This window comes from Schistocerca nitens, chromosome 4, assembly GCF_023898315.1.
Source record: "Schistocerca nitens isolate TAMUIC-IGC-003100 chromosome 4, iqSchNite1.1, whole genome shotgun sequence".
NCBI lineage: Eukaryota > Metazoa > Arthropoda > Insecta > Orthoptera > Acrididae > Schistocerca > Schistocerca nitens.
In genome coordinates this window covers 302,576,104-302,603,064 of record NC_064617.1, presented here as the reverse complement: position 1 = coordinate 302,603,064, position 26,961 = coordinate 302,576,104, and the positions used below count along the sequence as shown (strand labels likewise).

At 36.6% G+C, this 26,961-nt stretch overlaps 1 protein-coding gene across 1 annotated transcript in view; it reads left to right on the top strand.

Moving 5' to 3' along the window:
* The window catches only part of LOC126252267 (uncharacterized), a 640,413-nt gene that overhangs the window by 574,282 nt on the left and 39,170 nt on the right, over positions 1 to 26,961 (top strand). Inside the window, exons 24-30 of the mRNA XM_049953140.1 lie at positions 2,508 to 2,683; positions 2,763 to 2,934; positions 7,593 to 7,704; positions 9,284 to 9,450; positions 13,242 to 13,518; positions 20,615 to 20,735; positions 24,367 to 24,472. Coding sequence (XP_049809097.1) covers positions 2,508 to 2,683; positions 2,763 to 2,934; positions 7,593 to 7,704; positions 9,284 to 9,450; positions 13,242 to 13,518; positions 20,615 to 20,735; positions 24,367 to 24,472 — 1,131 coding nt within the window. The remainder of the gene's footprint in view (positions 1 to 2,507; positions 2,684 to 2,762; positions 2,935 to 7,592; positions 7,705 to 9,283; positions 9,451 to 13,241; positions 13,519 to 20,614; positions 20,736 to 24,366; positions 24,473 to 26,961) is intronic.

Genomic DNA, 26,961 nt, shown 5'->3' with positions numbered 1-26,961 from the left:
ACACAGTACTTCTACATAATCCTTGGTTATAATTCATACTAGGAGGATGACAGTACTAGCAACAGAACACCATGTAAATATGGCCCATACTGTCAACTGAACCATCTCCATATTTACTTGTCATATGTAGGCAGCAGGGAGGAATCAGTTACTTTTGTCACTTGCCATAAACATGACCTATTTTTTAAAAATAAGGTGACTTGTGAATCAGTTGATGATACTACTCCACCCTATCATTGGCAGCCCACATTGCATCGTCTCAGTGCAATTTGTGATGTGCTAAGCTGTCTTAGTTGTGATGGAGGTCTGGAGATTGTTGCCTGCCTCTGGGTGTTAAGGTTACAGATTGATTTATAGTGTAACTTGTATTAGCTGTTTTATTCTTTATGATGAACCTCTTTTTTCACTGAGGATTGTCATTTATTCACTCTAATTCTTTCCCACAATTGTTTGCCCTGGACTGTTTTTGCCATTGTCTCACTGGACCCTGTTGATCTTGGGGCTCAGTTGAATGGGAGAGCTAAATACCTATTCCAGATCTGTACACTCCAACATAAGTCCATTGTTCAAAGTCTTAAGACATCTTCAGTTTTGTATACCTACATTTGGCCTGTTAAGTATTTGATTGTTAGACACCAGATAACATTATTCTCATAACCATTTATACTAAATAAACTTGACATACAATGGAAACGTTTAAAATTAATATACTTTATGAAAATTTCTTATAGTTACCATAAATATGCATGTAACATACAAATTTGGCATGACAATTTCACATAGCTTCCTTTTGGTTATTTTATTGATCGTTTTTGGTGTATGAGCAGTTATCTGTAGTTTGTTCCACATACAGCATTTCTTTTCATCGAGTACTTTAGGAAGTCACTGCAATCAATATGTAACAATATTATAAGTCTGCACACTACTAATTATCTGATTTTCTAAATAATTTTAGTTTGGGGTTAAGGACTTCTAATATTTTTTGTTTGTTATATACAGATGTTATTCCATGAAATTTTGTTTTAAATAATAATAATAATGAGGTGTTATCTTCAGAATTCAGTAAGAGGTAAATAAATTTTTTGTGTGTTGCATAACTATAATAAAGCGTGAGTAGCCATTATGACTGCCTTTGTCTGGTTTAGACTATACATGTAACTGTAAGACCTCTCACTTTGCATCTAAATAATAAGTAGCATATTTTATTTCGAATTTGATACATCAGTACTTGCAACAAATTTACGTGAAAGTTGTTCTGATCAGTCAGTCAATCAACTCTTTATTACACCTGTTTGGGTGCCTCACTATCTGAAGTATTGCTTCAGCAAACTGTACATGTGGAAAAAAATTGTGTGACACTCATACCATCTTTCCCTGGTCTTAAATTGAATGTATCTTTTTGAAGACTTTTATGTTTGGAAACGTAAAAATTTGAACTGTACTGCAGATTAGATTGCTTGATCAGCAGGTGGAGATGAACTTTAATTTGACATCGTCAGATAACTAGGAAGATGATGTCTTGTGGCACATTTAGTGCTAAACATTACATAGTGTCCCCCCCTTTTTTTTTACCTCATCTATCATTATTGCTCAAAGTGTAGCTTGTCCTCTACAGAAGGTGTGAACAAAAGCATGGTGAATGTGTGACATTCAAGAGAATATAGTTTTAGAGTGCCGTGAATAAATGTAAAGGACAAATACTTATGCACTGTATATTACTGATAAAATGAAGAAGGAAATAATCAGAGACATATATTAGTAGGAATTAAAATAAAAAAGAATAATATCCAGTCTTCAGCTTTTTCTCAGATGGACTTATGCAAAGATAAGTTCCTTACTTTAGTATAAGGGTTAAGGTCTCTTTTAATCTTAAATGTTTAATAAATGTTTTGTTATCTCTCTACTAAGAAGACTAACATTACATCTTGCTTCTGTTACCAGGAAAAATTTCACATTGTTGTGAAGCTCATTGTCTTGTGCTTAAGCATTATATTATATTATTTTATTAGATTTTCTTTACTTTTTTTCTGTTTAATAAGTGACTAGCGATGTTCTGTCACTGAACTGAACTTCTTAACTTGCTTTGAACATTGAAAATAACTGATTGATTCTGTGGGAAGGGTGCCATTGGTAGTTATTTGCTCTCATAAGGGACAGTCTTCAACTAACATATCTGCTTTCCCTTAACGCAAAATAACATTCTTTACTAAAATGCAAACTGTGAAATGGATGTTGTGTAGAAAAAAAATTAAAGCTACCTAGTGCAGTATCAGTTACAAAACAGTAACTTACTGGAAATACGATTTGAAAATAAATGCATTCAGTGTCAGATGCAACTTTATTTACTTGCTTATGAATGAGCATGGTTCACTGTATTGTTACTATTATGTGAATGTAAATGTTGCTGTTACAAAACATGTGCTTATGCATGACTTTCTTTCCTTCCTTTGCCTACCACATGTGTCACCTTTTACATCCCAACATTCCTCCTCACTGCAAACATACAGGCATGAAGGGTGATTCTCCGAATAAGGACATCAGTGCCAAAGACATTGTTTCATCAATTATATCTGCAGCAAACCGCAAAATGCAGAAAGCCAAAGCAAAGAAAACAACAAATACAGCAAGTCTTGGTGTAGAGGATGTATTTGTGGACAGCCAGAACCACACTGAAGAAAAGCAGGTGAGAGAAACTGAACATCAGTAGTAGTATTTGTTCATGAAATGGAATTAATATCTTAATTTGCTGTTTGTTTTGCCAGAGGGAAAACAATAATCAGGTTCGTGAAGGAGGTACACCAGAACAAGATGATGCCATCTCTCAGAATGTGGCATCAGATTCGCCTGCTGGCAGTGATGATAAAATTTATTCTGGAATTGAAGAGGAGGATCTTAATAGAGAAAAGGAAAATATTAATGTTAATAGTAATCCAGGTGAGAAAAAGTTTCTTTTATTCTGTGAGCAGCAGCATATAGTGCACAAGGTGTGATCAAAACACACGATGGAATAATTTTATTAGAAACCAACTAATGAGCTTACATGTTTTCCATTTAATCTCCTTCAGAATATTGTCTTTGGCTAGCAATCCACTTGTCACAATGTCAAATCCATAACTGGAAGCATTTCTGGAAGGCTCATTTTGGAAGGGAACTTAGCTGCTCTGTTGTGGTCCTCTCAGTGTCAGGAGTGATGTCAAAACATTTTCTGTAAGCACGGTTTTAATTTTTGGGAAGATCCAGAAGTCACATGCTGCTAAATCTGGTGAGTAAGGTGGATGTGAACAGAGAAGAGCACTTATTCTGACGGAAAACTCGTGACTCAAAAGTGAGGGGGTGCCTCGGCATGTTGTCATGATGAAGGAGGAAGCCATTGGTTCATGCTTCAGCCACTTTCTTCATACATATTGCGGTACACCCTTTTAAAATTTGGCATTTACAGTTGTTCCCTTAGAACGAACTCTGACTGTACTATGCCCTGAATAATGGGAGAAAAAAAAACCAATGAGCATGACTCTGATATTCAGTTTTGTTTGATGTACCTTCTTAGGGCAAAGAGATTCAGTGGTTTTCCATTGGGAACTCTTTAATTTTCACCTTAGGGTCATACCCATAGGTCCAAGTTTCATGTCCAGTTACAATTTTGGACATGAAGTCTAAATCTGAATGAAGACAATCCTTCGACTCTTTACAAACTGACACTCTGATAACCTCAACAAAGAAATGCGCGATAGCCATCGCCAAATGCCTTGTGTAGTTTTCTTTTCTTATTTTGAAACAAGTGAAGAGACTGATCCTCGTCCATCACAGATTTTGGTTACCGCCCTTAAATACCAGAAGAGATCAGCAATCCCTGTAACAATGTGTCAGTTCTGCTGTAGGCTGCTGCTCTGCTAAAGAGAGGTGGCACTTGTTTGGCTGTACCACCCCTCTCCTGTCTGGCAATTAAAATTCTAGTTTGTTTACACTGGTGGCCATGTGCCACTATAACCAACAGTTCGCGCATTCTGTGCTGTGGTGGCTGGAAAACAAAATCTGTAACTTTTTTTGACTGTGCCGAAATCCTTCCTCTAATGTAAAAATAGAATTATCATACGTTCGGTTCTACTTCTGTGCTAAGTACCATCTCAGTTCAATCTGTAGCATTGTCAAGCATGGATTTCAAAGCCATGAATGCCCACAAAAGGTTGAAATTAATTGTTTGCAGATTTTGTAATTGAATTGGGCGGGAACAGACAAGCAACATCCGGAAACACCTTGATTGCCTGGCAGGAAAATGCTGCTGCTTTTTAACAGAACAATCCTTCTTGAAGGCTTTAATATTGCCAAGTGAGGATAATAAAGGGCATTTCGGAATGAAAAGGTGTTGGAAGTTTTTGCAAAAGCAAACAGTCTAGTCAAAAAGTTCCCAGTCAGCATTTTTTTAACAGTCGATTTGCAAGAATTAAAACTTTGTTCTTCTTCACTCGTGTGGCATGACAACCTTTTTATAAGTGCATCTAATCATTAACAAATGAAAAGGAGAAAAAAATACGAATTTTGCCGAAAATAGTTGTGAATCTTGACTCAAATAGATTCGAATTTTGCCAAAAATAGATGTTACATTTTCCGGTCCCTATCCATACCACTTGTAAACATCTGACTGACAAGTCAGAATGTGTCTCAACTTGACACTGCATGTCCCAACAGATCAGGCTATTGAACAAATTACATCAAATGGTTGTAGCTTCAGTATTTACTGCTAAAAAAATTCGTTCACCATAATTTTTTGGTCTCACCTCATACCATCTTTTTGTCAGACATTAACTTTTTGCTTCTGAGGCTAAAGAAGAAAACCACTTAGGGATCTGATTTTCAAGGCAGTTAAATGATAGCTCATTTAAAATATTTTCTGATCTGGACTTAAACTTTTGAGAGATGTTTCTGCTGCTGTGTAGATAAAAGCTGTCTGGTCCCTATTTCTGTTTTATATCTATATTACCCAATCCAATACTAGAACTATATGGAACACAAATTAAATTTTTTCAGTCAACTGATGCACAGAGTTCCCCCTAGCATAGTTTCAGTGTTGTTCATAGTGTCATGATTTCCCCCCCCCCTCCCTCCCCCCTCCCTCCCCCCTCCCTCCCCCCTCCACATTGTGAGAATTGTCAGCACTAGTTTCGCACACTCTTTTTTTCATATTCAACTGGCTATGTAAAATTTGCCTTGTGCATCCTTTGCCAATTCTACAGTTTCAGCAATCGATCTAATACTCAATTGACAGTCTGATCAAATCAGATTTTTATCTGTTTTTGCTGGGTGTGAATCATTTTCACCGTTCTTTCAGCCATCTTAAAAACGATTGAACCACTCGAAAACTCAACATATGTTATAAATAGTCCTCGCCACACACTTCTCCAGTAAAAGATTGGTTTCTGTTGCAGTTGCTCCAAGTTTCTTGTGAAACTCCATGACAGTTTGTTGCTCTATTACTACACTTATCATTTTTCTGACAAAACAAAATAATAGCTCTTACACAAATGAAGACTATGGCCACACTGATATCTACAAGCCCTAGAGATGCCTCATTCAACTGAGAAAGCTTCACGCTTCATAACTGTTGGTTATTACTCTACAGTGCAAATTGCAAGTGTACGTACACTGCTACAGCATTAGTCCCCGTATTTTATAGGCTACCTCATATAATTAATGTTCCTTAGAGGTCCTCTACAAAAAGTGACACATCATGGGTAAGATGATATACTGAGATAAAGCTATTTGGATGAGGGACTATAATGGTTTTAATTTGCCATCCTTTGAGTATCTAAAGCTCCATTACAATTTCGAAAAACACACAATATTACTTTAACATCTCTTATAGGGGAAATGGTGACACTTTTAATTTTTTTGGTTGGTTAATCATATATGTTTAACCTACTTTGAACTATGGTGAGTGATGACATGAAAAACATTCAAATTAGAACACATCATTTCCACTTGGATGTCAATTTAAAGCAGATGTGGCCAATGTTCGCACTCCTGGAGCGCACTCGCACTCCTGCTTAGTGCTCTGGCTTCCCCCACCACTGCACTGTACCGAGCAGCTATTAGTAGACCACTATTGCCAAAGGCTGCACAAGCTGAAGTTTAGAAAGGCGTGTGTGAATGAGAGGTGAATACTGCAGCATACTTTTATAAGCAAGAGTTTATTACATGTGTCTATTTTCAACTTTTTATTTTTCTACCAAAGCAGTAAATTTTATTACTTAATTGTATCTAGAACTATGGTTTGTGAGACAGTTAAACACATAGAGTTATACAGATTAAAATCTGTTAAACCCAAACACTGGCATGACTCCATCAGTTTCATAAGATAAGAAAAAATGTTTGCACTCATTCTTGAACCAAACCACTGAAATAAATTTAGTGGCTTGTCTGTGCAATCAGGGACATTGCTCATGGGATAACATTTCATAAAAGTCTTATAAATTCGTGGATTGGACAAACAGATTGTTGAGCAGGTACTCCACTGTATGTCTGTCACCTCATGTCAAGTAATGAGGTACATTAGCATTGCAAAGTGAAAATGGTCTGACAAATAAATCGGAATCCCTCTTCCATTGTACAATGTCTTGGAATCTCTTTAAGGAGTAATTATGAAAAATTGCAGTTTCTGAAATTTATTCGATCATGTCTGATCTGTAAATGACTGCCTTGAGTTAAGGAAAACATTTCATGTCGTGAACTTGAAGCAGATTTTTCCACAGGATTAATTTTTGTTTGATAGTAACAGTCTTGTTAAAGACCAAATATGTCTGCTTGTGTCTGTATATGTGTGGATGGATATGTGTGTGTGTGCAAGTGTATACCCGTCCTTTTTTCCCCCTAAGGTAAGTCTTTCCGCTCCCGGGATTGGAATGACTCCTTACCCTCTCCCTTAAAACCCACATCGTTTCGTCTTTCCCTCTCCTTCCCTCTTTCCTGATGAGGCAACAGTTTGTTGTGAAAGCTTGAATTTTGTGTGTATGTTTGTGTTTGTTTGTGTGTCTATCGACGTGCCAGCGCTTTCGTTTGGTAAGTCACATCATCTTTGTTGTTACATATATTTTTCCCATGTGGAATGTTTCCCTCTAAAGATGATGTGACTTACCGAACGAAAGCGCTGGCAGGTCGATAGACACACAAACACACACACAAAATTCAAGCTTTCCCAACAAACTGTTGCCTCATCAGGAAAGAGGGGAAGGAGAGGGAAAGACGAAAGGATGTGGGTTTTAAGGGAGAGGGTAAGGAGTCATTCCAATCCCGGGAGCGGAAAGACTTACCTTAGGGGGAAAAAAGGACAGGTATACACTCGCACACACGCACATATCCATCCACACATATACAGACACAAGCCATGTGTCTTTATAATTTCATTCTTTTAGACTGAAATTATAAATACATCAATGTGATACGCTTCAGCAGTAATTTATTTATTGAATTGCTTTGCCAAACTGTTGTGACTTGATTTTTGCACAGTTCTACATTTTCCCTTTAGAAAAAAATCTAATTTTTATGGAATTGTTAGGTACCATGTGTCCTCATGCAGAATTATGTTCAAATGTTTTCAGTTAATCCGATATGTGAGAAGATGCATCCTGATATTAGGAAATATTTCAGTAATGATGAAACGACATGGACTTACTCAGGATTGTCAGCTACAACTCAAGAACGAATACGAAGGTAAATAGCTACTCTCTTGCTACCACTGATGAAGTAAGTTTTTTTTTTTTTTTTTTCAATGACTGATATGACTATTGTTTTTATTATAATCATTTGGTTTTCTTTTGCTTTGTTCTTTGTGGTTATTGACATTGTGATACAGTCACCAAGGTTTGTTTCTAATGAAATATAATATTGACAGCTAATCACTGAGAACACAATCACATTGTTGTGCATTAATACCATGCATCTGAAAAATTTCAAAGTTTTATGGTTCCCTGTTTCAGTTTGCATATTGTAAAGCGAAGTTTAACATAGTGACTGTCCTGTCAGTAACTAATGTGTCTTTTTTAATTCTTACTGTAAGTTAAATGTGAGATAGAAATAAAACAATCAGATTTTCATTAATGTAACTGCATCTAAGGGCCAGTGGAATATGGCGAGTTTTGAAACATACATATGCCATTTGTTTTTCTTGCCTCTCCTTATGCAATCCTCCTCTATAAAAAAGTAAGCAGACTTGTTGTTGTGTACTGTACCTTTAGTTTTGATCTTTAAAAATAATGAAATATTTATCAAAACAACCTAGAACAGGATCTCCAGAAATGTAGATGGAGTTAATCTAGGAGAAGTAATGTCTTTGTGGAGTCGTTTTCAATAAATGATCAACCACATATTAAAAATTGAATAACTTGAAATTCTGTGTAATGAAGATATTATGTTATTTATGAAGTAAGGGTTCTATGTTTCAAAAATCAAACTGATTATTGTCTCATTTGGAAGTTTGCATCATCTTCACTAATACAGTCATACCTCATTATACAGAAGTAAAATGCTCCTTCAAAGAGGCCTCTTAAATATTCAAGAATGGTCATCAATCATGGCCCTCTGAATATGAAATACATATACATCGACAATCTGCTTTGGCTGTGACTGGCTAGGTATCAGAGAGAAGAGTGGTGAATGATTGGGGATCTTGTAATTATATGTACAAATGAAGGTTCTCTAAGTGATGTAACAGATAGTCTAACTTCTCACCAAATTGCCTGTGGCTCTGCTAAAGAAAATACTAGTTGAAAAGCATTGATGTGTGATTTGAGAACAGATGCCCAGATTACTCTGATCATTTGGCTAAAACCTCTTGTCACTCAAATGTTTTGTAGTTAGCCGGCAGGGCATGAAGGCATTATCAGGTAACTGGCAGATGTGCTTTATTTGAAATTGTTGTATTCTTTTCTGTAGTTTCTGTTGAAAGGTTACGAACAAGTTATGATGACTACAGGAAATATAAAATTTTGACGTAGCTCCTGCCTGTATGATGATATTGAAGTGACCTTCTAATTCTTTTCCAGCTGTCTCCAGCAAATGATTGCTAAAGTACTTCAGTTTTGTCACTTTGGATGGGATGGGATTTAACACTAAAATGGGACAAAAGGAGTATAAAGGATCAGAATGAATGTAGTAGTAGTAGTAGTAGTAGTGTGTGTGTGTGTGTGTGTGTGTGTGTTCTCATGTTCATACCATAACCTGATGGCTTTCCATACAGAATCCAGTTTTAAATTTAATTTTTTTTCTATGTGTTTATATTGATTTGTCCTAGGTTTGAATTGGAGACCAAGGCAATGCTACAAAGAGACCTGACACGGCAGAGGCACGAGCAAGAGGAACGTGAGAAGGAACGTAGAAGAATCGAAGCAGAATGGCAGCAGGCTAAGCGTGATCTTGAGGGGGATGACCCACTTGATTCTCTTGCAGACAATCCATCAGGTATGCTGCTGCTGCTGATGATGATTTTCTCTCTCTCTCTCTCTCTCTCTCTCTCTCTCTCTCTCTCTCTCTCTCTCTGCTGTCCACATGCACTTATCTTACACCATTGTCCCATTGCGTAGTCCTAACAGCATTGCATTGTTCATGATGACACATTGCTCTTTTCTTTCATTATTTGAATTTCTGTGTTCATTGAATTTGTTCTGCAGATGATCTTTATAGATGATCTTTATGTTTCTGCACATCCCTTCAGAATTTGTTTGTTTTAACCCTTCCATGTGTTCTAATGATATTCTCTGTCTGCACTTCCTATCAATATTGTTTCTGTCATCCCGTGCACTGATGCTTCCTTTTCACTAAACAGAATGTACACTATCGTAAGAAAATTCATCATATATGAATAAAAAATAAGTTTGTTACAGGTTCTGTTATGTACCTTCCAAATCGAGAAATTCGTTTTTCTCTACTTAGTTGCCCATTTTTATTTTGTTTTGCTTGTATTTATTCAGTTATCATCAGTTGTGGTCAGCTATATTCACAGTTGAATATACATGCTGAAATGCAGTCAGTGTGGTGCCAGAGTTCTGAGCACAATTAATATTTACTTTTTTGACACTTTCTTTTTATCATCATTGGGATAAATTTCTGCACAATCAGTTCTTGAACTGTGCCAACAGATTGTCATAATATAGTAACTTTCTGTGTTAAGAGCAATAATGTAGTGCAAAATAGTTACAAATGACTATCGCTCATAGAAGTGCTCATGAGACTTAGGACCTTCCCCCATAATTATGCGAGTCGAATAATTTTAGAAGTCTCCTGCCGTTTATCTTACTCTGACTTCTCCTAATTATTCAGTTAATATTTTACTTCATTATTGCTCATATTACTCTTGTGATGGTTATTGACTGTTGACTTTCTTATTGTTGTCCACTTATAGCAGCAAATTAATTTACAAATTGACTGCCCGTAATTTCTTCTTTATGTTGAATTCAGCCTCTTTATATATCCTTGGTGTGGCAGTTATGACTCTTCATCTAACATGGTTCCAATAACAGAAAGTAATGTGACATACTAGTTCTGTTGTGTGTAAATTGTTTAGCTCTTGCATGTTCAAATGCTTCAGATGTGATAGTTTGAACCCAGTTTCAATGTGTCATGCCTTTCAGTAGCAAAGATTTTGAAGGTTACGTTATTATTTTATTGGTGGCTGTGTGAAGTGAAACACAAGAACTCTGTGAGTATGTACTTACCACAGTTTGCAGTTTACAAATTATAATCATATTTGAAGCTTTTATATACAGGGCTATTACAAATGATTGAAGCCATTTCACAGCTCTACACTAACTTTATTATTTGAGATATTTTCACAATGCTTTGCACACACATACAAAAACTCAAAAAGTTTTTTTAGGCATTCACAAATGTTCGATATGTGCCCCTTTAGTGATTCGGCAGACATCAAGCCGATAATCAAGTTCCTCCCACACTCGGCACAGCATGTCCCCATCAATGAGTTCGAAAGCATTGTTGATGCGAGCTTGCAGTTCTGGCACGTTTCTTGGTAGAGGAGGTTTAAACACTGAATCTTTCACATAACCCCACAGAAAGAAATCCCATGGGGTTAAGTCGGGAGAGTGTGGAGGCCATGACATGAATTGCTGATCATGATCTCCACCGCGCCGAAAATTCAAAGCGTTTGACTTTGTCATCGGGTGTCAGGGCTTGTAGCAATTGTAAACGATAAGGCTTCTGCTTTAGCCTTTTCCGTAAGATTTTCCAAACCGTCGGCTGTGGTACGTTTAGCTCCCTGCTTGCTTTATTCGTCGACTTCTGCGTGCTACGCGTGAAACTTGCCCGCACGCGTTCAACCGTTTCTTCGCTCACTGCAGGCCGACCCGTTGATTTCCCCTTACAGAGGCATCCAGAAGCTTTAAACTGCGCATACCATCGCCGAATGGAGTTAGCAGTTGGTGGATCTTTGTTGAACTTCATCCTGAAGTGTCGTTGCACTGTTATGACTGACTGATGTGAGTGCATTTCAAGCACGACATACGCTTTCTCGGCTCCTGTCGCCATTTTGTCTCACTGCGCCCTCGAGCGCTCTGGCGGCAGAAACCTGAAGTGCGGCTTCAGCCGAACAAAACTTTGAGTTTTTCTACGTATCTGTAGTGTGTCGTGACCATATGTCAATGAATGGAGCTACAGTGAATTTATGAAATCGCTTCAATCATTTGTAATAGCCCTGTATATATCATAATAGTAATGTACTTTTGTGAACCAAAAGAGTAAGGTTGTTTCAGCAAAAGTATTTAGATAAGTAATTATTCATAAACAATGAAATTTAAAACATACGCATCCACATCTCCCAATAGTTGTTTCATCAATATCTACAAATGCATGATTACTCAGCAATTCACATTTCAGTGTTTGGCAGAGTGTTGATAGAACCACTTTCAAACTATTTGTCTACCATTTCACTGTCCTGGGAAAAATGAATGCCTAAATCTGTGCGAGCTCTGATTTCTTTTATTCTATTATAATGCTTATTTCTTCCTATGTAAGTTGAAATGTCATGAAATGATCTGAACAATAAAAAAGCTATTGTTGTAATGATTGTCACTGCAATTGGCAAATCATATCCATGAAGTTTTCTCCCCTACTTGACGTTAACAGAAAAAGAGCTGTCTTTCTTTGAACTTTTTCAGTTTTTCCCATCAATCCTATTTGGTAAGAATTTAAAATGGTCATTCAGTCTTTGTTTTCCATATTGTATACATAACTGAAAAATACATTTATGTTGTTAACTAATCTTCCGTTCGTTCTTGGTAGAACAACATTTTAATAAATGAAAAGCACTAGTTTGCTTGCGTTCTACAGTATATTGTAGAACAAACACAAACTAGTGTTTTTCATTTATTATAATTTATGTTCACAATGTAGATTATTCTGTAATCTCCTGTGTCTGAAAAAACAGCTTTACGATGATGATGATATGTACATTATACACAAATCTCAAGATAACTTGTGTTTTCTATATGCTGTCTGCTGTGGTATATTTTAACTACTTCATCTATTTACAAGTTTGCCCAGTAGTCAATGTATCAATCTTGTGATTGCCTTCATATAATCTGTGCTTAGTTATTGTTTTGATTGTATTTTGATACTTCACATAATTACTGTTGTTGTCTTGAAGTTCCTCCTCCTTTTAGGGATGACCCTGTTCAGAAAATGGAAGGAAATGAATGAACTTTGAAATACTTTTGGAGGTTTTTGGTGATGATTATTCAGATGTTCCTAGTGAGAATGATGACCTGGATTACTGTGTGAATGACTTTTTATGGTTCTGAAAATGATTCCAGTGATAGTGAAATATTAGAACTGTAAAGAAGCAGTGTTTCAAGTGATTCTGACAATAATGATGAAAGTGATTTTGTTCTTGTGAGTGATCCATTTTGTCATAATGGTAACCATTTTGAGACTGCCCAAATCTCACATGGGTACTGACTGTGGCAGCACCTGAGTGAGACCCGGGCACCATCTTGAATGTATTCAATGACCAACAAAAAGACATCTAAATCAGGGATTTTTTCTATTAAAATAATTGCTATGTCAGCTTATGTTTGCAAGAGACAGATTTCGAATCTGAAATTGGCACTCTTATTTTTATATAGGTGGAAATTATGAATATTGATGCATGTTTGGAAAAACAGCAGGTAAACATGGTAATCGTACTGAATTATTAATTTTTTCCTTTTTTATTGGTTAAGATGATGATCTATATTTTTTAGATATCACAAACAAAATTAAAAAGAGTGATACCTCAGTGCCATCTACAACAAGTCAGATACACAAAGCATCACCAGCAGCTGCATTTTTAACCAACACAATAATGCAGCAGCAAGCACTTCATGGAGCCCTCACAGCAGAAAGGAATAATGGCAAGGAGACAGGCTCTACAGTTCCTTCAAATAAAAGTACAACTGATCTTCACCATAAAATGCTCAGTAATGACACCTCACACAAACCAGAAGCTTGTGGGTCTCACAGCAGGAAACTGAATGAAAGGTAATTATTTTTCATCTCTTCTGTAACTTTGTGTATTAAACTTTATTGTCCATAGTGTGATGGACTTGAAATAATATGTTTGTTATATGTTTCACCCAAGACATTACATTAAAATACTTGCATTTCTACTGAGGAGTGATTTCTGGACCCTCCACAACTTTGGTTTGGATTTAAAAAATTGCATTGGTTAGCAAAAGTCAAAATAAATTATAATTCTTTTTTCATAGATGGAGTGGCTGTCATATCTCACACCATTATTTTTATTGGAGTCAGGTTTTTCTGTTATTGAGGTGTACTGTTTCATACTAATGATGGGACAGTTGACTCTTTTTTAACAACTGATGGGTCATTCAGTTGTTTCTTCATGCAGTCAGTTTTTCAGTTGAATGAAAGAACCAAATGAAACTGCAGCCATGTTAGCTAAAATTAATGTTTTCACTCATTCACTAGGTTTATGTGGTTTCATTCAATACAAGACAACTGATGTCTGTCATTTGTGACCATTATACAAGTGTTCTTACTCACTGACGGGGTTTGAGTGGTTTCATTCAGTGTGAGACAACTGACTGACCCAAGTCCGTCGGTTGCAGATGTCATACGAGTATTTTCACTCAGTCTCTGGGTTTAAGTGATATTATTTATGTAATTTTTCGGCCTTTTCAGTTATACATGAACCATGAGTAGGATTGACATTTTTTTTAGGGACAGGAAAAGTATCTTGTTTCAAGAAAACACGAATAAAATGTATATTTTTAAAGATAAAGTATTTTCAAAATGTGGGCATTTACTTAGTTAAATATGAATTTTCGTATTTGTGGCATTAGATATCAATTATTGGTTGTTTTTAAAAGTTTAATATCTTATTGGTTGTTTTTAAAAGTTTAATATCTGGTGCTGCACTGTAAATTTATGTGAATATAAACGAAGAAACACTTTTTAACACTTTTTGTCGAGTTGGTTTCTTGTCTGTTTGTTCAGTATAAATTTTGCAGTTGATTTTTAAACTAACTTCTGGTTAAGATGGACACCTGAAACTTTCAACATAGCTCAGAACTGGATGACATTGCAATTTTTTCATTTTCTTTTCTGGTATGTGGCATATAGTACTTGGTGTACCAATCGTACTTGCCAGTTTTTCCTGTCCATGTCGCAAATGTTTCACAGTTAAGAATAATTGTTGCTAAGCTTTTGTGTGAGTTCAATTCTCTCTAATTTTTATATTTTCAGGCTTTTCACAAGACATACCATAGTGGGAAGCAATATATTGGTTGTCTCAGTTGAAGAGATACTGAAATAAACCAGAAATTTATTACATGTTGCTGTCATAATCTCATAAAAATTTTTGACATCAATTGAAAAATTTGAAACAAAAGACTAAAAAGCAGAAAATAACTGTTTAAAAACTTTTAAATACAACATGTTTTAAAAATGGACTAAAAAGTATTAAAAAATACCTCGTAGCCCCATAAAGATTCCTAATGCCCCACAGGTAGTCTTAATAATGATGACAATAATTGTACAATTGAAAATGGAAAAGGTGGGGCACATGAAGTAGATAATAGTAAGGATTGTAGATAGTAACTGTTGTTGAGAAAAATCAGAGAACAGTTAATTTCATTTGAAATGCTATAAAATTGTTAGTGACTTAGGCGAACTGTCCATGCATCCCATGTTTTTTGTTTCAGGAGTATCTGTATATGGCATTAAGGGACTAAGAAAAGTTGTTTAATATATTTTAGTCAATTTTTAAAATGTATTGCATTAAGAAGTTTTTTACTTAAATAATTATTTTTAATTTAAATTTATTGAAGCTCTGTCTGTCCCTTTCCACAAGTTAGCACCCAACATAGATAATTCTTTTTCGGTAAATGCTGAAGTGACGTGATCATAATCCAGAAATGATACAATATTTTTTATTGGTGACTTCATCAATTGCATTTTGAGCATATACTGCTATTTGTGGAAGTATTTTTTTCCAAAAAAATATTTGTCATCATTTGTTAATTTCCCTTGAATTTCTTTGCTATTATCATAATATGAACCATCCTTGTACGAGGCGTGTTTTTTAAGTAAGTACAGTTTTTAAATTTAGAAAAGACGTGCTAAGATATCTCAATAATTTTATTTTTACATGAAAGCCTGTACCTTAATCTACGCACTGACGCCATTAAAGTCATTCTTCCTTGTTTACGTTGTGTACTGAGTGTTTAAGATGCCTCCGATAGTCGTGAGTCCCGCTGACTGTGAATTACGGGCTGTTATAAGATTTCTTAGTGCTAAAGGCCTAGAAGCAATCTTCGTGAGATCTGTGCAGTTTACAGAGAAAACATTATTAGTGATAGAATGGTAAGAAAGTGGGTGAGAGCATTTAAAGATGGCCGCACAAATGTGCATGATGAACAACGGAGTGAGCGTTTGGTCGTTAATGAAAGTTTGGTGCAGGAAGTGGACAATAAGGTGAGAGAAAACTGACACTTTACGATTTCTTCCTTGCTGGATGACTTTCCTAATGTTTCGCGTAGTGTTTTCTTTCGTAATGTTTCTCGCAGTGTTTTGTATGGCATTGTGACCGAGCACTTGAATTACCAAAAATTGTGCACACGTTAGGTACCGAAAATGTTGACGGATGTGCACAAAACCAAACGTTTAGACAGTGCATAGATTTTCCTTGAGCGGTACCACAACAATGGTGATGATTTCTTAAGCCAAATTGTTAGGAGCAATGAAACATGGATGGCCTACGTCACACCAGAATCAAAGCAGCAGCCCATGGAAGTTGAACAAGGGCATCGTTTTGCTGCTGCAAGACAATGCCCGTCCGCATGTGGCGATTCAGACCAAAAATCTCATCACATATTTTCAAGGGGTAACTATATCATCCTCCGTACAGCCCCGATCTTGCGCCCAGTGACTACCATCTGTTCCTGCACTTGAAGAAACACCTGGGTGGTCAGCGTCTTCAAGACGATGACGAAGTCAAAACAGTGGTGATGCATTGGTTAACAAGTCAGGCGGCAGACTTCTGTGAGGCAGGTATTCAAAAACTGGTACAACATTATGGCAAGTGCCTCAATTTTGATGGAAATTAGGTAGAAAAGTAGATTAAGGTACAGGCTTTTATGTAAAAATAAAATTATTGAGATATCTTATCACGTCCTTTTTTAATTTCAAAATGGTACTTGCTTAAAAAAAACACGCCTCATATATCACATTGGATTTATCTTAAGGATCACGTCTTACTCAGGTATATGGTTTCTTCCCTTCATATATACATATATTTATGTAATAATCAAACAAAGGAAAATCCAAGATGGAATGTAACAATACCATAGAAGGAAAGTTGCTACTCACCATACAGCAGAGATGCTGAGTCGCGATAGGCACAACAAAAAGAATCACACAATTGTAGCTTTTGGCCATAAAGGCCTTTGTCAGCAGTAGACACAGTGGTTTCAGTTCTCTAAGACTGCAGACATGTGTGCAAGTTGCGTTTGCGTGTGTGCGTGTGTGCGTGTGTGTGTGTGTGTGTGTGTGTGTGTGTGTGTGTCTACTGCTGACAAAGGCCTTTATGGCCGAAAGCTACAGTTGTGCGATTCTTTTTGTTGTGCCTATCGCAACTCATCATCTCCGCTGTATGGTGAGTAGCAACTTTTGTTCTCTGGTATTGTTGTATTTATGTAATAGTTAAGGCTGACCTGTTTTCATCAGGCTTTTGATACGTCGGAATCATTTGCAGTATTATTCGTTTCCATTTAAGCAGTACAAACGAACAAAATACACATATAAATTTCAAACTTTACAGCATCTTCAAACACAATAAATTTGACATGCAAACAAAGGTTACCTCAGAGGTAGTCAAAATGGTTAACCAGCTCAGCATTCGCCTAGATGAGCGTGAAGAAAATGCGTCAAAAACTACACTCAGGCTGGCTGGCTCAAACGATTTGAAGTGACGGGGTATCAAACCGAGATGGCTCTCGTCTTTGCAAGCGTGCCACATGGCAGACAGACACACTTTTGAAATAATATCTTAAAATTACTCAGTTGTATTACATTATAACATCTTTTACCCATGTCCAAATAAGCTGTGAGCATACTGGCATGATGTTACTATGAGAACAGATAAATTTCAGTTAATTAGCATGGGGGAAAGTTATAATTTTGCAAATTGGGTTTCCCTGAATTGTTCTTGGCTCTGAAGGCATCAAGAGGTTTACTGGAGGAATTTTTATACAATTATCTGGGGAAATTAGATTGATGGAAGTAAATAGAGCGTAATAAACCTTAGTTAAAATTCATTAAATGAGGACTGGTCCATAAGCAGTTTCTTCATTTTAGTTATTAAAAACCCAGAGGCAAGTATGCTTAGATGCTCGTAAACACATATAGGATCTTTACAGTTTTGATCACATGTATTTCAGAAACAGGAATAGTTAGAAAGGTGTTTCTTATCGGTGCTCACCCCCAGCAGATGGTACAGTGTGCGGAATAGTTGGTACAGACCAGGTACCACACCCAGGTCATGCAGAGCCCCCTTACATTGTTTTCTTTGGCCACGATCTGCAGAAACTGTGAGCTTGCATCAGAGTAGCAACAGCACACGCTAACAAGAATACGCTAGGCTGGAAATGGAACTGAAATATTGTCTAGATATCCCATGTGCTACAGATGGCACAAATATTGAAGGTGACCACCATCCCCCTTCCCCTTTTTTGTGACAGTTACAATTTTTCTAGCACTTTTTTCTGAAGTTACACAGGACACTTGTTAGTTCCGTATTTAACAGTTTAAGAAACCTTTCACCCCAAATTAGATGTTAATTTCAGCTGTATTATTATGCTGCTACTGGAAGGGTATTTTTCCAAATAAGTAAAGTATGAAGCTGCGACAAAACACAGTTTATTATAGAAACTATGAAAGCAATGATAGTGAGTAGAGTGAATCATTATGAAACTTGAGTTGAGGGTTTTCATATGATGATGAAGAAAACAGACATGCTGAAGAAAATTTACAGCACTGTTAAATACTGTATATCTGCTCGCAATCCTTCATCTTAGAAGGCACTAATAACTTGTAAATTAGTTTATTAATTGAAACAAATTAAAGTGGTAGTTTGCATTTATTACATTTAATTAAGACATTTTTGCAATATCAAAATTTTTAATGCATCCTGAAGTTGGATCATTAAGATATGGTCACCTTGACACAATGAACTCTGTTAAGTGGATACCAGAACCTTAGGTGTGTATCAACATCATGCCACAAATTGCACGTTTCTACCTCTCCCTATTTCTAAAATATATATGATCAAAATTACAAAGATAATTTTGGAATGACCTGTATTTTTCACACTTCTCTATTGAAACAGTGAGAAGCCACCGGAAATCAATGATCGCATACACCATGATGCCACCCTACCCGCCAGACAACAGAACATTTTAAACGTCATTTGCCTTCTACTCATGAAGCTGTATTAAAACTGACTGAATTTACATTCATATTCCTTACTACAAATGAGCACTACATTTGAAAATGAATGTCTATATACTGCACTTTCACAAACCCTTGTTACTCTCGTGCGTAATTTATATCTGCTGATTCGTAGGAGGCGCGCGCCCTCTGGTGTTGTCAACGCTGAAACTCGAGCATTGAAACATTCCTCTTCTCATATCCCCACTCCCAGTGGCACATCATAGCCATTGGCTTAATGTCTACAGACTGTGCGTGTCAAGGAAAATAAGCCATTTTGACTTCGATGTCCGGGTTTTTGAAATTTTTGTTTGGGGTCAGCATTAATGGAACATGGAGCAACTTAATCCACAATATATAAATCGGTTTTAAATGATGAAAAGAAAAATTACTCCATTTTGTATATAATTAAATGAACATGTATGGTGCTTATTTTAACTTTGGCATACCTCCTGAGATATGACTTCACTTACTCCAGGAGGGAGGGATTTGGGGGGGGGGGGGGACTACCCTACCATCTGGTGGTACGATGTAGCGCTGCTTTAGTTCAACTAATGAAAGTTCTGGATGTTGGCTTCTCTCATAAAATGAAGGGATAGCTCAGTTAGCTAAAACATCAAAGAGTGGTTGGAATTGAAAGAATGAATACACGGTTCAGCCTACAGAAAAACTACAAGCTTGAAAAGAAAGAATGAATCCTGACTTATTCAGTCAGTGTGCAAAACTACACTGCTCTCTCGGATGTTTTCACTTGGTTGCTCTCACAAACTGCTTCATTCAGAGTGAAAGGGGGGGGGGGGGGGGGGGTGTAATCCAACTGACGTGTGAAACTACAACCAACCGACTCACTCCCACAGACTGGTTTCATCAAAAGAATGAGTGTGTAATCTAACCATCAGAACGATTGTTTTCATTTGGTTACTCTCATAGATTAGTTTCACTTAAAAGAATGAATGAATAACTCAACCGATACATAAAACTAAAACAGAATCAGTCTGTTGTTTTCCAACAACTGAATGAATCAAATTTTTTTTCATTCAGTTGTTCCCTTCACTATTTCATACACAAAATGTTTTTGTCTCTTCCCCCTCCCCTCTCCCCAACTTCTCCAACTGAGCGAGGTGGCGCAGTGGTTGGCACAATGGACTCGCATTCGGGAGGACGATGGTTCAATCCTGTCTCCGGCCATCCTGATTTAGGTTTTCCGTGATTTCCTTAAATCACTTCAGGCAAATGCCGGGATGGTTCCTTTGAAAGGGCATGGCTGATTTCCTTCCCCATCCTTCCCTCACCCGAGCTTGCACTCCGTGTCTAATGACCTCGTTGTCAACGGGACGTTAAACACTAATCTCCTCCTCCTCCCTCCAACTTCTCCACCCACTTCTAATTAAAATTTCAGGACCACAGCACAGTTGCTTTATTTGCACACTCCTCTTATTGTTGTGTAACTGACCCTTTAATGCATAATTTTGTTTAATTAGTTTGTAATTTCACTTGCATGAAATGTTTTCCATATGTAATTCTGTGCTGGCTCTCTCTCTTATCATTGTTTCTTTTCGTTGTAACCCATACAGCTGTTTTTGACTTTGCTAGTCTGAAGAAAATTTCTGTTTTTGTTTTGTTTCAGCCAGCCTCGAAATTTATTGAGACGCGGCAGCTCTGCAGAGAACCTGCAGGCACTTGAGGAGGTTTCTCAGAAAGGTGTTATTAATAGCATGCTCAAGAGACTAAAGACTGAAAAGGAGAATGTAAGTTCTATTTGTGCAGCATTACATGTAAAAAGTGGGGAGTGAGGCAGAATAAAACCACAATTTGAAGCACATCATTGACCCTCTCTTCCTACCCTGAACACACGTGTATCAGTTTCTCCATTTCAAAGAAAAAAAGCCTTAAGCCTTAAAAGAAAAAGTGTGTATGATATATGAAAAAAATAGCAAATTCTTAAAAATATCTCTGGTAGGATGACGATCTTACAAGCACTCGCATTCTTCTAGCTGATCCCTGAATTTGGGTTTAACACTAGAATAGCGGAGTTCCTGACATCCCTAAAACAATGGAAATGGTTCCTTTTTTTTAACCTGCACAAATATTTTCATATTTCACTTAAACACGTCCTTTATTTTAGTGTAAGTTAAGGCATTCAAGTTGGAACTCAAGTAGGACTCGTGGAATGACAATTAGCCAGATGATCAGTGCCCAAGTATTGCTCATGCAGTGCGTAAAAATTCATAGCTGCCACTGTACTTCCTTCCCTCTATCTGTAACTATGTAGACAGTACAAGGAAGGGTCTTTGCATTGTGCCACAGTTTTAAAATTCTGACCTTATCTGTACTCGGATACGGTGCCTTTTATGTTGCTGCTTGGTGTAGCATTCATACTACTTTCATTTGTCAATAAGAGTCACAAGGGAAAAATGTGCCAAAAAGATACATCATGGTTGTGTCCTAATTGTAATGTTGCTCTCTGTATGTGTGTGTTTTCAGAACATACAACTCTCAGGCAAATTATGTATAAGAATGGTGTGTCTAATTGCCGCTCCCCCCCCCCCCCCCCCCCCCGCCCCCCAAGGAATAAAAACATGATTAAGAAAAAAAATTGTATGTCTGTTAATTTTAATGTATCATAAGACAATCTTTATGAATAGATAAATGAGGTTTCATCATTCCAAATGACACACCACACCGATTTATTGCATGTATAGTTCCAAAGCTGCGATCTTGTTAAACAGCAATCCAGCTACTCCAACGAAAGTGACTGAGGCCAATCTCAAGAGTGATAATCCCTATCTTTATGCCAATTGTAATAATTATTATTTAACATGATAATCAATACATTATTTACTTATTTCAGCAAAAAAAAAAAAAAGAGAGAGAGAGAGAGAGAGAGAGAGAGAGAGAGAGAGAGAGAGAGAGAGAGAAATACCCTACCGGTTGATTGTTGCTCATGCTAACTTGTTCCTTAAACTGTAGACTTTCATGTATTAACTACTGGTAGGACCTTCTAGACAAGTTCAGTATATTATACTTGCATGTATTCTGTACACGGCTTTGTTGTATTTTTCAAGTCCTTGAAACCTTCTACATGCAATTGGCACTGGTAGTCTGTTATATGTGCAAATTTTTTGCTCATGGCTCTGTCGCAGCTTACACAGTTGTTGCTCTGGTCTTAATGCCTTTGCTAAGACTGATTTGGCACTACTTCTGCTTTCTGTTATCCATTTCCTACTGATTGACCCCCTGATTTTGAGCTCATATTCTTGCTACATTGCATTACGATATCATTGATATATTATACCTTGCCAGAATCATGAAAATGTGTACTTTTATTTAGCGTAGGAATTTTACATCTTGGTTAAAATGGAGCGACATAAGCAGTAATATTTAAGATAAACCACGCTTTCTCTAGCTTTTTTCAGTGAGTGTCATCTTTAAGGACAAATAAAAATTGGACCATAATTAAGAGAAAAATTTCCTTTGACACAGTTTAGAGGTACAACCTTGTTTTATTTACAAGCAGATTTCATTATTTTCTGACTACTTGTTTCTTTGCTATAGCGTCAAACCTAAGATGCTGTGATTCAGCTTACCATTGTAGCTATTGCGGCGGAGATGTAGGCTTAGTGTCTATCTTGATTACAATAATGCATTCACTGTGCTGTTCATAGTAGTTTAATTGGATTCCTGTTTTCTTATTTTTTTTATTAAACCTACTCCTGTGTTACATCTATTTGATTTTGTAACTGTAACCCTGTATTCACCTGATCAGAAATTCTATTCCTCCTGCGATAAACTTCACCAATTCCCAATATGTAGCTTCAATTTCCCAATTTAAATGTTCTAACCTGCCTACCCAATTAACGGATTTTGCATTCCACACCCCAGTACATAGTATAGCAGTTTTGCTTCTACTCATGATGATATCCTCCTGAGTAGTCCCCACCTGGAGATCCAATGGGGTAGTATTTTACCTCTGGAATAATTTACCCAAGAGTACGTCATTATCATGTGACTGTGCAGTAGAGCTGCATGCCTTTGAAAAAAATTATGGCTTTAGTTTCCCCTTGTTTTCAGCCATTTGTAGTACTAGCACAGCAAGGCAGTTTGTGTTGATGTTACAAGGCCAGATCATTCAATCATGCAGACTGTTGCACCTGCAGTTACCAAAAAGGCTGCTGTCCCTCTTCAGGAACCACATGTTTGCCTGGCCTCTCAACACAGCTTCTGTTGTGGTTGCACCTGTGGTATGGCTATATGTATCACTGAGGCACGCAAACCACCTCACAAATGGCAAGGCCCATGGTTCATGAGATATGACATTAAAAATGTTGATGCTTACTAAGACTGCGTATGTGATTGTTCTGTCCTTTTGAAACAATATTTCCTCAACTTTGTACTAAGCAAATTTTGGAGCAAATACTCCTGCAATTCTACAAATATATGCTAAGTTACTGTCAACATTTCCATCTCTTTTTACACTCTGTTAGAAAGTATGTGCACAGTTTTTAGTTTTCCAAGTATCTTTCTTGAACTTGAAAGCTCTTCAAAAGTTCTGAATCCATGATTTAATCACTCATGTAGACAGAATCAGCAAACAGTGATGAATGTTAAATAGTTACAGGAAGCGTCATGCATAGGTTCACAAGGATTATGGTTTTTATAAAATTCTTTTACACTGTGCATTTGGTTCCTGGGAACCAATTGCTTGGTTGTTAGCTGCCAAACAGTAATGGATGCGTAATGTGGCAAACAGATATGCCCACCTATGTCCCAATGACATAGCACAATTCGTGCACTTCTCAAAATCACTCTTTATTCTGCCTCACCTTGTATCTATTTGCAAACTAGTGAATTTCATGCAGGGTAATTACTGGATTGATCATATTTTATTTGTTGTTTGCTTCTCTCTGTGAAAAATGTTCAAAGGTGGTTACTCAACTTTGCATACCATATGAACATTTCTCTTAAAAGTTTTTGTATTTCCTCTACCAATATCAAAAATAGGTAGTTATTGTTTGTGAGTTTAAGCTGAAAAGTTGCAGCACAATGCCTGTAATCTAAAATTGGATGTGCTGCAGTCAGATTTTTAAGAGCAGCCTGAAATTTATTTTAAAATGAGAATTTCAAGTTTTTTATTTATAGATGTGTGGCTTTTGGTACAGGTATTCCTTATCATAACTCATTCACTTGTTGTTCAGTTAGATCATTTTTCATATGTATCCATCTTTGTTTTGCACAGAAACTTTGTTAAGAAGTATTCTGTATTCCTGGAAATATGTCGAAAAATGTATATGATGAGTTTGGAATGATATGTGTAATTTGTAACATAATACATGTGAAGTACTCAACTTTCTGGGTAGCAACTCATCATTTCTGCTGCAGGTGGAGCTATCTCAGCCCCTTACATCTCTTCGTTGTGGATCTCTGGATTCGTTACATGAAACTCACTTGACTGAACATCCCACTGCAAGTGACATATCTGATGATGGTAAGTTGCTGTCGTTATTGGGTGTTGTTGGGTTTCAAAAAAGAAAAGATATATTTTCTTTGTGAATGCAATGTAATTGTGATGTTTCTAAAATGAATCAAATATGGTTTAAGCCTTATTCTTTGCAACAAGGCATCAAAACAGAAGGAGCAATTATATTTTCTTGCAGCATGTAGAAAATTAAATGAAATGGTATATATTGGTGAGCTTTCTATGAAAATATCAGATTGGATGCAGGTTTTATCTAATATTTGTTTGTTTTGTGTTTGTTCATAATTAAATTCTGAATATTGAAGTCACTGCTTCCATTTGCAGGCATTTATAATATACAATTGTTATATTCAAGTTTATTTTCTCATATTGTGCTATCATTGGATTATGTTTAAGTACTATAGCAGCCTTGTTCACAGGTAAGTGCATGCAGTCTGGCTTTTGCAGCCCAGTCACAGGAATTTCATACTTACAAAAGGCAGGGTCAAATGTGAAAGCAGCCATGCTATTTATCAGCTATCTTTCCCATTCTCTGTCATTGTTCACACCACTCCTTCCGTGTCCAGACCACGTACTGCCTTCTCCCATCACTAAACTATTCCTCACTTGCCACGGCATGGTAACTCTCTCTCTCTCTCTCTCTCTCTCTCTCTCTCTCTCTCTCTCTCTCACACACACACACACACACACACACACACACACACACACACACACACCAGGCTTAATTCATTGATTGTTTTAACACCATGTGCGATATAACCTTTCTGCACCAATAGAACTCGCTGCTAGACGCACTGAAGATGGTTACACTGAAGCTGAAATCTAGTTAGGTCTCGAATAAAATACAGATTGATACATGCTGTTGGCTCTGTTCATTACTGGTGATACACTTATGTAATGGTTATATAAGCCACATACATTTATCTGTTTTAGTGTACTATAATCAATTAAAAATATTTCATGCCCGTCATCAGATGATTGAATGTCCAGATATCACTTTCTCTTCTGTGGTTGAATTCTTTGATTGATATTCTTATTTATCTAGTGGAAAACTGGCTGAACAATTTAACATAAATTATCAAGCACTATTCTCACTTACAAGGAAAAGAGCAAGAGGTAGTGCATTTTTATGATATTTTTACTAGCCTGTTGGCTTCCACCATTTGTGAGCCAGATGGGTTGTTGCATTTACTTTCTGAGCCCAATCCTTGAAGCTAAACATCACTTCCACTATGTAACCATTTGACAGGGAGAATGTTGGCATTATACAAAGTATGAAACCATTGGATTAAGACATAAATCAGATGAACAGACATCTGATGATGAGGATGGAATGATTGTTCACAGTATTACACAGTACACATCTTTATTTACTGGGTAACAGCAGAACTGGACTATCCATCACTTGGAAAGTATTGGTAACTGTGCAACATTACTTTCATCGAAAAGCTCGGATAGAAATCAGATCCCTTTTTTATTAAAGAAATAAGCATTGCCAGAATAGTTCATTTTTTTCATGGGGTGGGGTTGGTGGTTTAGCAGTCCATTCTTCTTTTGTATACATTGCCATTTGTATATTTCACATTCTACACAACTTAATTTCTTATATTCATCCACAGACACAGTGCCTTCAGAATTTCATCTTCATAGCTATCAGTAAGGTACAAGACATTTTTATTCCTCCAGTTCCCCACCCCTACCCCATAGACACAAAGCTGCACTCACATTCAAAGTTGAAGCAGTAACTATTAACAAATTACAATAAAAATAGGTTTATTGAATGCTGTTGTCAGTATTATGTGAACATGAACATGGATTAATTGGATTTTGTTGGAACGATTGTAATTTCTGTTCTTTTATTTGTGAAGTTAAACGTCTTGCATATATTGCTTTTCACTGAGATTAAAGATTCCACTAAAGAGAGCAATTTGCCACCTCCCCCTTTTTTTTATTAACTGTGTTATCAGAACTTTGAATGTGAATGAAAATTTGTGTCTCTGGGGCTGGAGTGGCGAATTGGAGGAAGAAAAATGTCTTGTACTTTACTGATAGGTGCGAAGATGAATTTTGAAGGCACCATGTCTAGAGACAAATACACGAAATTAAGTAGTGAAAAATGTCAAACGTACAAATGGTGGTGTCTACACATGAAGAATGGATTTTGCAAGCAACTGAAGTACAAACAAGCATTTCTCTGGGATTGTAGGAAAATTCTCAAGAGCTGTCATTAAAAAAAAATATCGATATGAATTGATTTCCTGTAGCACTATGAATTTACAAATTGGGTATGTCTACAAATGTAATGCAATGCAAAGCAAGTCTTATAACCCTGCAGATACCCAGCGTGCACTTTCATTTAATTAATGAAACTAAAAATCCATAAAAATTTTAGGCATCAGACAGTAGTGTTATTTTGTCTTTAGCTTTCTGTTACATTTACTTCGATAATGTTGATAAAAGTACATTTCAGAATACTTTTGTCATAATTGAGCATTGAG